The sequence below is a fragment of the Cherax quadricarinatus genome, chromosome 82 (assembly GCF_038502225.1).
Source record: "Cherax quadricarinatus isolate ZL_2023a chromosome 82, ASM3850222v1, whole genome shotgun sequence".
NCBI classification, from domain to species: Eukaryota; Metazoa; Arthropoda; class Malacostraca; order Decapoda; family Parastacidae; genus Cherax; species Cherax quadricarinatus.
Window position 1 is genome coordinate 359,372 of NC_091373.1, and position 13,046 is coordinate 372,417.

At 38.4% G+C, this 13,046-nt stretch overlaps 1 protein-coding gene across 2 annotated transcripts; it reads right to left on the reverse strand.

Moving 5' to 3' along the window:
* Window positions 1–316: 316 nt before the first annotated feature.
* On the reverse strand, window positions 317–12,732 carry Rpp20 (ribonuclease P protein subunit p20). 2 transcript variants are annotated; one of them, XM_070102501.1, is made up of 4 exons: window positions 12,697–12,732; window positions 11,402–11,572; window positions 6,014–6,179; window positions 317–813 (listed from the first exon to the last, which is right to left on the reverse strand). In XM_070102501.1, exons 1-4 carry the CDS (start codon window positions 12,715–12,717, stop codon window positions 665–667), a joined length of 507 nt encoding a protein of 168 aa, XP_069958602.1. In that variant the 5' UTR covers window positions 12,718–12,732; the 3' UTR covers window positions 317–664. The 2 variants fall into 2 exon arrangements, with proteins under 2 accessions (XP_069958602.1, XP_053653353.1); XM_053797378.2 differs by lacking the exon at window positions 12,697–12,732 and adding an exon at window positions 12,378–12,496.
* Between the last annotated feature and the right edge of the window lie 314 nt (window positions 12,733–13,046).

Sequence of the window (13,046 nt, forward strand, 5' to 3'; positions counted from 1 at the left end):
TTTATTTCTCATTGTTTTCTGTATGTAAAACTAGTTATTCTCTAGAAAATGTACTTTTTCTTAGTATTTTTGGGTGCCTGGAACGGATTAATTAGATTTACATTATTTCTTATGGGAAATATTACTTCAGTTTTCATACAAATCGGTTTTCGGCTGCTCTTCTGGAGCGGATTAAAGACGAAAACTGGGGTTCCACTGTACTTCAAAAAACTAATATTTATTTAACAATTCTATATTAATATACAATTTTAAAAAATTATTTCTTACCTCCAATATAGTTACTCCAAGCCACAGTGTTAGCTCACGCAGACTGAAAAACATCTTTGCTTATTGGATGTCTAATTTCTTGATATTCATAAATTTGCCAATTCTTAGATGCTTAAAAGCATATTGACACATGGATACTTATTTCACACTACCACAGCATTTTCAATTTTTCAGTTTTTGCATAAAAATGTTTTAAAACAAATACCATTTTCATATGCTTTTAGTTAATTCCTATACACACAGCGTATGTACATTGCAAAACTTTTCAGCCACAAATCTGACACAAATGCACTTTAATTTCTCTTTTTTGTTAATAAACTTCCATTAGAATATTTAGTTATGTAAAACTGATAACTTTTACATAACAAAACACTATATTTGCAAGATTTACTACACACTAGCTTCCTTTTACCAGTCTGTTGGGATCTTTTGCTGTAGAATTGATTTTACCATTACTCTGAGGAAGAGAAATCTTGATGTGCACAGCTGCACAGCCTTTCGAGTGATAACTGTGGTCTACTCCATCTAGTGAGGGTTCAGCATCACCTGTATAAATGGAATGAATAAAATAAATATCTGCAAGTATCTACACAGAGCAACAAATTATCATGTAGCAACATTAAAGCATATTTTCACATACCGAATGATTTACAGTAATATTAATGAAGTCTGAAAAATAGCTGACAGTTGCATTATTTTGTTTTCTGAGGGGGGAGGGGAGGGCCAAAGTAAAATCAGAGACTGCCACAGTGTAAAGATCTGCTCAACTCTCCCCAGTTTTTTCAAATATCAGTTGTGGCTACAGTTAGAGTAAGAGGTAGATGGGACAAGAGGAAAATGACAACAAGTAAGAAGGAGGTGAACGTGTATAAACTAAGGGAGGAGGAAGTTCGGGTGAGATATAAGCAACTATTGGCAGAAAGGTTTGCTGGTGCGAGTAGGGGGGGGGGGGTTGAAGAGGGTTGGAATAGTTTTAAAAATGAAGTATTAGAATGTGGGGCAGAAGTTTGTGGTTATAGGAGGGTGGGTGCAGGAGGAAAGAGGAGTGATTGGTGGAATGATGAAGTAAAAGGTGTGATAAAAGAGAAAAAGGTAGCTTATAAGAGGTTTTTACAAAGCAGAAGTGTTATACGAAGAGTAGAGTATATGGAGAGTAAAAGAAAGGTGAAGAGAGTGGTGAGAGAGTGCAAAAGGAGAGCAGATGATAGAGTGGGAGAGGCACTGTCAAGAAATTTTAATGAAAATAATAAAAAAATTTGGAGCGAGTTAAATAAGTTAAGAAAGCCTAGGGAACAAATGGATATGTCAGTTAAAAACACAGTAGGGGAGTTAGTGGATGGGGAGATGGAGGTATTGGGTAGATGGCAAGAATATTTTCAGGAACTTTTAAATGTCGACGAAGAATTAGGGGGGATATGATAGAGGTGTATAAATGGAAAACAGGAATAAATAAAGGGGATATAAATAGCATGCTGAAAATTTCCAGCCAAGACAGGACTCGCAGCAATGGTTTCAAGCTGGAAAAATTCAGATTCAGGAAGGATATAGGTTTGGTTTGGTAATAGAGTCGTGGATGAGTGGGAAAAAACTCCCGAGTGCAGTTATTCAGGCTAAAAAGTTGTGTAGTTTTAAAATTAGGTTAGATAAATACATGAGTGGGTGTGAGTTGGACCTGGCTAGCTTGTGCTGCTGGGTCTGGTGCCGTGCTCCATCCTTGAGTGGAGGTGACCAGACTGGGTGAGTCATTGGGCTAATCCGAGGGGGGGGGGTCATTGGGCTAATCTGGGGGGGGGCACATGGACCTGCTCCACATGGGTCAGTAGGCCTGTTGCAGTGTTCCTTCTTTCTTATGTTCTTATGCACTGCCCAGGGAGGTATACCATCTTGTAGGAGTGAAGAAGAGCAGGATGTGAGTGTGGGGGAGGTGCATGAGGCATTATGTAGAATGAAAGGGGGTAAAGCAGCTGGAACTGACGGGATCATGACAGAAATGTTAAAAGCAGGGGAGGATATAGTGTTGGAGTGGTTGGTATTTTTGTTTAATAAATGTATGAAAGAGGGATTGGCAGAGAGCATGTATAGTCCCTTTATATAAAGGGAAGGGGGACAAAAGAGATTGTAAAAATTATAGAGGAAGAAGTTTACTGAGTTGTAGGTAGTAGGTTGGTAGACAGCAACCGCCCAGGGAGGTACTATCATCCTGCCACGTGAGTGTAAAACGGAATCCTGTAATTGTTTTACATGATGGTAGGATTGCTGGTGTCTTTTTTCTGTCTCTTAAACATGCAAGATTTCAGGTACGTCTTGCTACTTCTACTTACACTTAAGTCACACTACACATACACGTACAAGCATATATATATATACACACTCCTCTGGGTTTTCTTCTTCTTCTTTCTAGTTCTTGCTCTAGTTTATTTCCTCTTATCTCCATGGGGAAGTGGAACAGAATTCTTCCTCCGTAAGCCATGCGTGTTGTAAGACTTGACTAAAATGCCGGGAGCAAGGGCCTAGTAACCCCTTCTCCTGTATAAATTACTAAATTTAAAAAGAGAACTTTCTTTTTTCGTTTTGGGCCATCCTGCCTTGGTGGGATACAGCCGGTTTGTTAAAAAAAATAAAAATTTACTGAGTATACCAGGAAAATTGTATGGTAGGGTTATTATTGAAAGAATTAGAGGTAAGACAGAATGTAGGATTGCTGATGAGAAAGGAGGTTTTAGAGTGGGTAGGGGATGTGTAGATCAAGTGTTTACGTTGAAGCATATATGTGAACAGTATTTAGATACAGGTAGGGAAGTTTTTATTGCATTTATAGATTTAGAAAAGGCATATGATAGAGTGGATAGGGGAGTAATGTGGCAGATGTTACAAGTATATAGAATAGGTGGTAAGTTACTAAATGCTGTAAAGAGTTTTTATGAGGATAGTGAGGCTCAGGTTAGGGTAAAAGTAGGTCTTAGACAGGGATGTGTAATGTCACCATGGTTGTTTAACCCTTTGAGGGTCGACAAGCCCTCTCCGAAACTCGTTCTCAGGGTCGGCCAAATTTAAAAAAAAAAAAAAAATTATTTTCTCTTATGAAAAGATAGAGAATCTTTTCCCGATCATAAAGACACCAAAAGTTTGAAATTTGATAGAAAACTTACGGAATTATGCTCTCGCAAAGTTAGCGGTCTCGGCGATATTTACGCATCGGCGATTTTGCCCACTTTGAGCCCCATTTTCGGCCAATTTCACTGTACTAGTCGACAAAAAACATGAATATTTCGCTAGAACTCCATTTTTTCTATCGAATGGGTGCAAGAAACCACCCATTTATAAATTCAACTATCCAGTACAGTGGTCAGAATTTAGCAATTTTGCCAATTTCACACAAATTTCAAAAGATGCCAATTTCCGAATAGGGTCCATAATAAACAAGAAAGACATTCCTGGCACTAAAATGACATTTCCTCTAGTCATTAGTCACGTCTCAAGGGCCCTCTTATATCCTTTTGCTTTCCACTTTGAATTTTTATTCTCACAAAAAATATAAGATTTACTGTTATGCAGACTACTGCATTAGTGTAAAAAATGGTATAAATATTATTGGTGCACTTGTAAAAGAATATTAGACTCACCAGTTGACGTGTATTGCACGCTTGGCACGATTTGTTTACTTTTGAAGTTTGGTAAAAATCGAACATTTCTGCTACTTTGAGCTCAATTTCAAGGCACCTTTCATTGTAAAACCAGTCAAAATCATCTCAATTTCTGTAATATGTCTTCCATTCTATAAAATGAGACCAAGAAAACTAGAATACAACAATAAATACCATACAAAAATACACTGCAAATTCGCTGATTTATTAAAAAAAAAATGGTCAAAGTTTTTTTTTTCTCATTATGCACTGTGTGCTGCAGGATTTTTTTTAGACTGTGCACACTGACCACATAGACCCATTCTTTCACATGAAGGCCTACCAGCTTTCTCCCACTAGATTTGAGGCCGCTAGAATTTATGAGTACTAGTACGTCAAAAACCCCTACGCGTAAAACGTACTAGTACGACCAAAACCCTCAAAGGGTTAATATATTTACAGATGGGGTTGCAGAAGTAGTGAATGCAAGGGTGTTGGGGAGGAGGGTGGGATTAAATTATGGGGAATCAAATACAAAATGGGAATTGACACGGTTACTTTTTGCTGATGATACTGTGCTTATGGGAGATTCTAAAGAAAAATTGCAAAGGTTAGTAGACGAGTTTGGGAGTGTGTGTAAAGGTAGAAAGTTGAAAGTGAACATAGAAAAGAGTAAAGTGATGAGGGTATCAAATGATTTAGATAAAGAAAAATTGGATATCAAATTGGGGAGGAGGAGTATGGAAGAAGTGAATGTTTTCAGATATGTATTTGGGAGTTGACGTGTCAGTGGATGGATTTATGAAGGATGAGGTTAATCATAGAATTGATGAAGGAAAAAAGGTGAGTGGTGCGTTGAGGTACATGTGGAGACAAAAAACGTTATCTATGGAGGCAAAGAAGGGAATGTATGAAAGTATAGTAGTACCAATGCTCTTATGTGGGTGTGAAGCTTGGGTTGTAAATGCTGCAGCGAGGAGGCAGTTGGAGGCAGCGGAGATGTCCTGTGTAAGGGCAATGTGTGGTGTGAATATTATGCAGAAAATCCGGAGTGTGGAAATTAGGAGAAGGTGTGGAGTTAATAAAAGTATTAGTCAGAGGGCTGAAGAGGGGTTGTTGAGGTGGTTTGGACATTTAGAGAGAATGGATCAAAGTAGAATGACATGGAGGGCATATAAATCTGTAGGGGAAGGAAGGCAGGGTAGGGGTCGTCCTCGAAAAGGTTGGAGGAAGAGGGTGAAGGTTTTGTGGACGAGAGGCTTGGACTTCCAGCAAGCGTGCGTGAGTGTGTTCGATAGGAGTGAATGGAGACGAATGGTATTTGGGACCTGATGAGCTGTTGGAGTGTGAGCAGGGAAATATTTAGTGAAGGGATTCACGGAAACCGGTTATTTTTATATATTCAGACATGAGTCCTGGAAATGGGAAGTACAATGCCTGCACTTTAAAGGAGGGGTTTGGGATATTGGCAGTTTGGAGGGATATGTTGTGTATCTTTATACATATATGCTTTTAAACTGTTGTATTCTGAGCACCTCTGCAAAAAGTGATTGTGTGTGAGTGAGGTGAAAGTGTTGAATGATAATGAAAGTATTTTCTTTTTGGGGATTTTCTTTCTTTTTTGGGTCACCCTGCCTCGGTGGGAGACGGCCGACTTGTTGAAAAAAAAAAAATCTGACAGACACAAATCATACCATCATATCATCCTTTGCAAACAATACTAAAACTTGTACTAGAGTGGCATCCATTTAGGACAAACAAATTTCCAAGTCGATATAAACCAGATCTTCCAGGAGACTATGGAAAACAAATTTTAGTTAATATGCTATGGATTAATTGGGGAAATAAAAAACTGGAATGAAGTGTAAAACAAATTCAAACTACTCAATAGAGAGGTCAATTGATGTAAGGGACTTGGAAGTAATAATGTCAAATTTCATATTCAAGGCTGGACAATGACTTCAAAACAAATAAAATGCCATGCCAATGATGATACTTTAAGTTGTTTATTCTCACTAGACTGGTACAGAAAGCCTTCACTGACCATGTACAATGAAACAACTAAAATATATGTTGGAAGTAATATAATAATTTATACATAAAAAAAAAATTTAAAACTTAACCACTGAGATATACTGAAGATGTATTTGTATGGAGTGTAGAGGGCATAGAAACAGCAGCTTGCAGAGTGAGTGCTAAGTTAATGGCATAAGGCACAGCTGGTCCCAGACCATGGACTACCACCCAGCCTGATTCATTCAGTAAGCTCACACCACGTGATTGTTGTCCCTGGAAAAAAAGAAAATATTAAGACAAAATAAACAAACCATCAACTACTGATAATTTTCTTCAGGAATTACTGCCTCTCTGTATAACCTTTATAACACCAGTAATAGAATTTTAGCTCACATTTTTGCCCAGTTAGTCCCGCTTACATTTCACATGCCATACACACCTGCATTCCCTTGGCTGACTCATGGCACAAGCTTCACACTTCAACTGGAACAGCCTGATGAGGAATAGCTGACAAGTAGAAATGGTGGACACAGTGGTTCATGAAACCTTCCACAAAGTAATTTTTCATTGCGCTTCAAAATGCTATTTATGTTGAAGTTTCATGAACCACTAAAGGAATCCTACCACCAGTACCCAAAAATCATGATAAGAGTCAACTGAAGACCTTAGAAAGGATACTTAACCCTTTCAGTGGCTGACATGTAGAACTACATCACTAAGGCCAGGGTCCCTCACATATTTCTACATCATGAGCTCAGCTCACTCAGATAAGCTGAGTGGTAAATTTTGGCCTAGACATGAGAGAATGGGTCCATGCAATGAGTGTACACAGTATAAAAAGAGTCCTTCCCCGTTTTTTTTAGTTTAAAATAGAAACTTTGAGGTTTCTAGAAGTTAATGAGGAGAATTAAATCAGATGAGGATCAGGCAGGACTTCAAAGAGACCTGGACAGACTGGACACCTGGTCCAGCAACTGGCTTCTCGAATTTAACCCCGGTATCATTTGACAGAATGGAAGATGTACTACTGAAACAGAAATGATTTTCATTGGTTTCAAGACCAGTAGTAGTTAAGAGATTGAGCTCTAAGTAGCAAAAATATTAAATTTCTGCCAATTTTCCTGAGGACAGGTAAGGCCCCCCTACACCCCCTGGTCTGTTTTATGGGTGTCTAATAGATCTGATTCAATTATTAGGATGCTGTCAACCATGACTAATCATTCCTGGTAATATGTTATTATCCAGAAAATAGATTAAATCGGTTTTTGTGTGATTATGAATTAAAACGGAAGGCAAGTGTAATATAGGAGAGGCCTAGGATGTGATTAATGGATAAGGTAAAAGTTCTTTTAGCTCCATGTCTACATTGTTTATTTTGCACTGTATTTTTAAATTGGTATTTTTCAATTTTTTTGTAAAACTGGGTAAATAACCAAATTCTGTGCACCTTACAGATTAGTTGCAATACTTGAATGGGCAGTTCCTTGTGCTCAATCAATAAAATGGAAGCCATACTAGCAAAATAGCTAAGAAATTAGTCAAATGGAGCAATGGAATTGACTTGAAATAGGATTAAAAATGGGCAAAGTCGCTGATATGTAAATTGTGCTCAGACCACTAATTTTGTGTCTGCGTAATTCCGTAGGTTTCCCATCAAATTTCACACTTTTGGTGTTATTACCTTCAGAAAAAGATTCTACCAATTTAGAAGAAAACATTTTTTTTAAAGTAGACACTGGGAGCAATATTAATTTTGGGGGTCTATACAGTGAAAGGGTTGAATACAATGCACCAAAAAAAAAAAAGGAAACTCATAACCTATGACATGGGCAATTATTGCCCTCAGACATGACATCTCCACTGCCTCCAGCCTTCTCCTCGCTGCAACATTCATCACCCACGCTTCACACCCATATAAGAGCGTTGGTAAAACTATACTCTCATACATTCCCCTCTTTGCCTCCAAGGACAAAGTTCTTTGTCTCCACAGACTCCTAAGTGCACCACTCACTCTTTTTCCCTCATCAATTCTATGATTCACCTCATCTTTCATAGACCCATCCGCTGACACGTCCACTCCCAAATATCTGAATACGTTCACCTCCTCCATACTCTCTCCCTCCAATCTGATATTCAATCTTTCATCACCTAATCTTTTTGTTATCCTCATAACCTTACTCTTTCCTGTATTCACCTTTAATTTTCTTCTTTTGCACACCCTACCAAATTCATCCACCAATCTCTGCAACTTCTCTTCAGAATCTCCCAAGAGCACAGTGTCATCAGCAAAGAGCAGCTGTGACAACTCCCACTTTGTGTGTGATTCTTTATCTTTTAACTCCACGCCTCTTGCCAAGACCCTCGCATTTACTTCTCTTACAACCCCATCTATAAATATATTAAACAACCACGGTGACATCACACATCCTTGTCTAAGGCCTACTTTTACTGGGAAAAAATTTCCCTCTTTCCTACATACTCTAACTTGAGCCTCACTATCCTCGTAAAAACTCTTCACTGCTTTCAGTAACCTACCTCCTACACCATACACTTGCAACATCTGCCACATTGCCCCCCTATCCACCCTGTCATACGCCTTTTCCAAATCCATAAATGCCACAAAGACCTCTTTAGCCTTATCTAAATACTGTTCACTTATATGTTTCACTGTAAACACCTGGTCCACACACCCCCTACCTTTCCTAAAGCCTCCTTGTTCATCTGCTATCCTATTCTCCGTCTTACTCTTAATTCTTTCAATTATAACTCTACCATACACTTTACCAGGTACACTCAACAGACTTATCCCCCTATAATTTTTGCACTCTCTTTTATCCCCTTTGCCTTTATACAAAGGAACTATGCATGCTCTCTGCCAATCCCTAGGTACCTTACCCTCTTCCATACATTTATTAAATAATTGCACCAACCACTCCAAAACTATATCCCCACCTGCTTTTAACATTTCTATCTTTATCCCATCAATCCCGGCTGCCTTACCCCCTTTCATTTTACCTACTGCCTCACGAACTTCCCCCACACTCACAACTGGCTCTTCCTCACTCCTACAAGATGTTATTCCTCCTTGCCCTATACACGAAATCACAGCTTCCCTATCTTCATCAACATTTAACAATTCCTCAAAATATTCCTTCCATCTTCCCAATACCTCTAACTCTCCATTTAATAACTCTCCTCTCCTATTTTTAACTGACAAATCCATTTGTTCTCTAGGCTTTCTTAACTTGTTAATCTCACTCCAAAACTTTTTCTTATTTTCAACAAAATTTGTTGATAACATCTCACCCACTCTCTCATTTGCTCTCTTTTTACATTGCTTCACCACTCTCTTAACTTCTCTCTTTTTCTCCATATACTCTTCCCTCCTTGCATCACTTCTACTTTGTAAAAACTTCTCATATGCTAACTTTTTCTCCCTTACTACTCTCTTTACATCATCATTCCACCAATCGCTCCTCTTCCCTCCTGCACCCACTTTCCTGTAACCACAAACTTCTGCTGAACACTCTAACACTACATTTTTAAACCTACCCCATACCTCTTCGACCCCATTGCCTATGCTCTCATTAGCCCATCTATCCTCCAATAGCTGTTTATATCTTACCCTAACTGCCTTCTCTTTTAGTTTATAAACCTTCACCTCTCTCTTCCCTGATGCTTCTATTCTCCTTGTATCCCATCTACCTTTTACTCTCAGTATAGCTACAACTAGAAAGTGATCTGATATATCTGTGGCCCCTCTATAAACATGTACATCCTGAAGTCTACTCAACAGTCTTTTATCTACCAATACATAATCCAACAAACTACTGTCAGTACATGTATATAAAATTGACCTTGGTAGTAGGTTGGTAGACAGCAACCGCCCAGGGAGGTACTACCATCCTGCCAAGTGAGTGTAAAACGAAAGCCTGTAATTGTTTTACATGATGGCAGGATTGCTGGTGTCTTTTTTCTGTCTCATAAACATGCAAGATTTCAGGTATATCTTGCTACTTCTACTTACACTTAGGTCACACTTCATATACATTATTATTTTATTTTTTTTTTTTTTATTATCACACCGGCCGATTCCCACCAAGGCAGGGTGGCCCGAAAAAGAAAAACTTTCACCATCATTCACTCCATCACTGTCTTGCCAGAAGGGTGCTTTACACTACAGTTTTTAAACTGCAACATTAACACCCCTCCTTCAGAGTGCAGGCACTGTACTTCCCATCTCCAGGACTCAAGTACAAGCTTATATATACACACACCTCTGGGTTTTCTTCTATTTTCTTTCTAGTTCTTGTTCTTGTTTATTTCCTCTTATCTCCATGGGAAAGTGGAAGATAAGATAAGATTTCGTTCGGATTTTTAACCCCAGAGGGTTAGCCACCCAGGATAACCCAAGAAAGTCAGTGCGTCATCGAGGACTGTCTAGCTTATTTCCATTGGGGTCCTTAATCTTGTCCCCCAGGATGCGACCCACACCAGTCGACTAACACCCAGGTACCTATTTGCTGCTAGGTGAACAGGACAACAGGTGTAAGGAAACGTGTCGAAATGTTTCCACCCGCCGGGAATCGAACCAGGGCCCTCCGTGTGTGAAGCGGGAGCTTCAGCCACCAGGCCAACAGAATTCTTCCTCCATAAGCCATGCATGTTGTAAGAGGCGACTAAAATGCCGGGAGCAAGGGGCTAGTAACCCCTTCTCCTGTACAAATTACTAAATTTAAAAAGAAAAACTCATTTTTCTTTTTGGGGCACCCTGCCTTGGTGGGATACGGCCGGTTTGTTGAAAAAAAAAAAAAATATATAAAACTGAATTACTAGATACACACACATTGGTGCAGATGTTAATACTATATGATATCCTATGCAGCCCCTCTGCATCCTGAGGTAGGGATTGTGGCCAAATCACACACATGCAGACAGTTTTAGCCAAGTAACAAGTCACGACTTTTCACATTAGTCGTGGTTGTAATACCCAGCCAACAAAAAAGAATATAAATAACTTGCAGACTAGTAAATAGTCTGGCACTTGGTCTGGAAATTTCTGTACATTTATGTACATCAAATCTGTTAAGCTATTATGACAGTCACAGAAATTGGTCAGCAAAAACTGGATGGGCAGATAGTATTCAGGTGTCCCTCTATACAATAGATGCACTCCTGGCCATTGGCAGATAAAGCAAATTTGCATAGGCAAAATCCATTATAACATGCATAATATAGGGATTCATTATAAAGTTTAGCATATTCCACATTTCTTAAATGATGTTTACTAAGAAAAAAAAAATGACCATATCACACATGCACCAAAATTCAATCATAATCCCTATTCAATACAAAATCAGGAAAAGTCTACATTATTTCCCCCAAAAAATTAAGACCAGAAAGTCACCAAATGGCTACTAACTTTTTTGTATATCATTTAATTAAACAGTCCGAGTTATTTTTATCAGAAATTAAATAAATTATGTTTATCTCACCTTAATGTTTGAGTGGCTATTCACATATATATCATTAGCTCGTTTAGGCAAATGCCGAGGCAGCCTTCGTCGCAACCTCTGCTCCTCTGGATCAATGCTAGCAATGCTGCTGTTAACCTGAGGGGCAGTTTCTCTTGTTTCTGTGGCCATTACATGATCATTCCAGTTCCTCTGTATGGGAGTATTGATTGATTTTAAGTGGACTATATTTAGAGATCATTTTTTAAAATACAGGAGGGTCCAAGTGGCAGCTCCAGACCTCCCACACAATAATCAAGTAACAGATACAATACATCTCTTGTCCCACTAGATTTATATTGTAATTTAAGTAACCTGTTGTAATTTCACAATCTGGATTCATTTATGCAATAAAACTGATTATGGAACCTGTTTAAATAATATGTAAATGTTTTCTAACTGACTGCTTTGTCATCTGCTGCTTTACTGTTGTAAATTTATTTAGGCACAGGTACACAGTGCTGTATGGCCTTGTGGTTTAGCGCTTAGCTATGATTATAGTAACGGACACATATACATCACAGTGTAAATTACCTAGGATAACCCCAAAAAAAGTCACATATAAGATTTTGTTCTAATTTTTAACCCCAGAGAGTTAGCCACCCAGTGACATTTCCATTGGGGTCCTATTTAACTATACAAAAAGACCTACACAATGCTATGTCTAGTTCTTAAATAGTTTGTAAGCCTTACGATTATTTGCCCGAAATGCATTTCATAATTAGTGGCTGTCTTTGTGCCTACTAATTTACTCATGTATCTACCCATGTACCTACATTACCTGTATGCTCACAGAAATTACGCATTTTCGTTATTACTCTTCCAAGAAAAGCTATACAAGATTTAACTATTTTCTTCTCAGACTACTGGTGTATTTTTTTCCTCAGTTTTATTGGTCGAACTTTGTTAAAAACTCAGATTTATATCATAATATTACTTAGCGTCAGGAAGTGTTTACCTTGAGATAATTCTGACATCCAGCCTACCAGCTGGAGCTAGCACTTATCTTTCCCAGGACGGACGGAGGCGTGAGCTTCCCAGGAGGGACACAGACATGGCTTTCCTTCAAATTTGTTGCTGTCAAATTTGAAATTGAAATTGAAATTTCAGTTTCAGTGTTTATTTCTCTGTTAAGATTACAATGGGTTTACATATTATAAAACAACAATTACAAAGAATGACACTAGCATGCCTAGCAAGCCTAGGCATTTCGGGCAGACTAATAATAATTCTTATTCAATATTACAAATTACTAATGATTACATGGATTTACGTACAATAGTGAGGAAGAGTACCATCGTGCATACATCATTTGTAACTAACACTTTCCTCATTACTTGTTCTAAATAACCTGAGAACTGACTGTAGCATGCTTGTGTAGATCAATGGTTCAGAGAACCGACACGTTGATAAATTAGACACGTGTGGCGAAACGTTTCCTCAATAAAGATGCCCAAGAGTTGCACATGTGTCTAATTTATCAGCATGCTTGTGTGTGAAGCTAGGCACGGATATACACAAATTATTAAGAAAGATATTACAATTAAACTTTTGTAGATTCCCTCTTACATAGGCCTCCAGGAGCATGACACAGTGAAGGAATGAGCTAAACAAACATTAAATAAAA

Excerpts from the sequence above, each read along its gene's own strand:
- Rpp20 (XM_070102501.1), bottom strand. The coding sequence starts at position 12,717 with ATGGTACTCTTCCTCACTATT. Across the intron at positions 11,573-12,696 it reads TGGTACTCTTCCTCACTATT|AGGAACTGGAATGATCATGT; the intron begins GTACGTAAATCC and ends ACTCCCATACAG. Across the intron at positions 6,180-11,401 it reads ATAGCCACTCAAACATTAAG|GGACAACAATCACGTGGTGT; the intron begins GTGAGATAAACA and ends CTTTTTTTCCAG.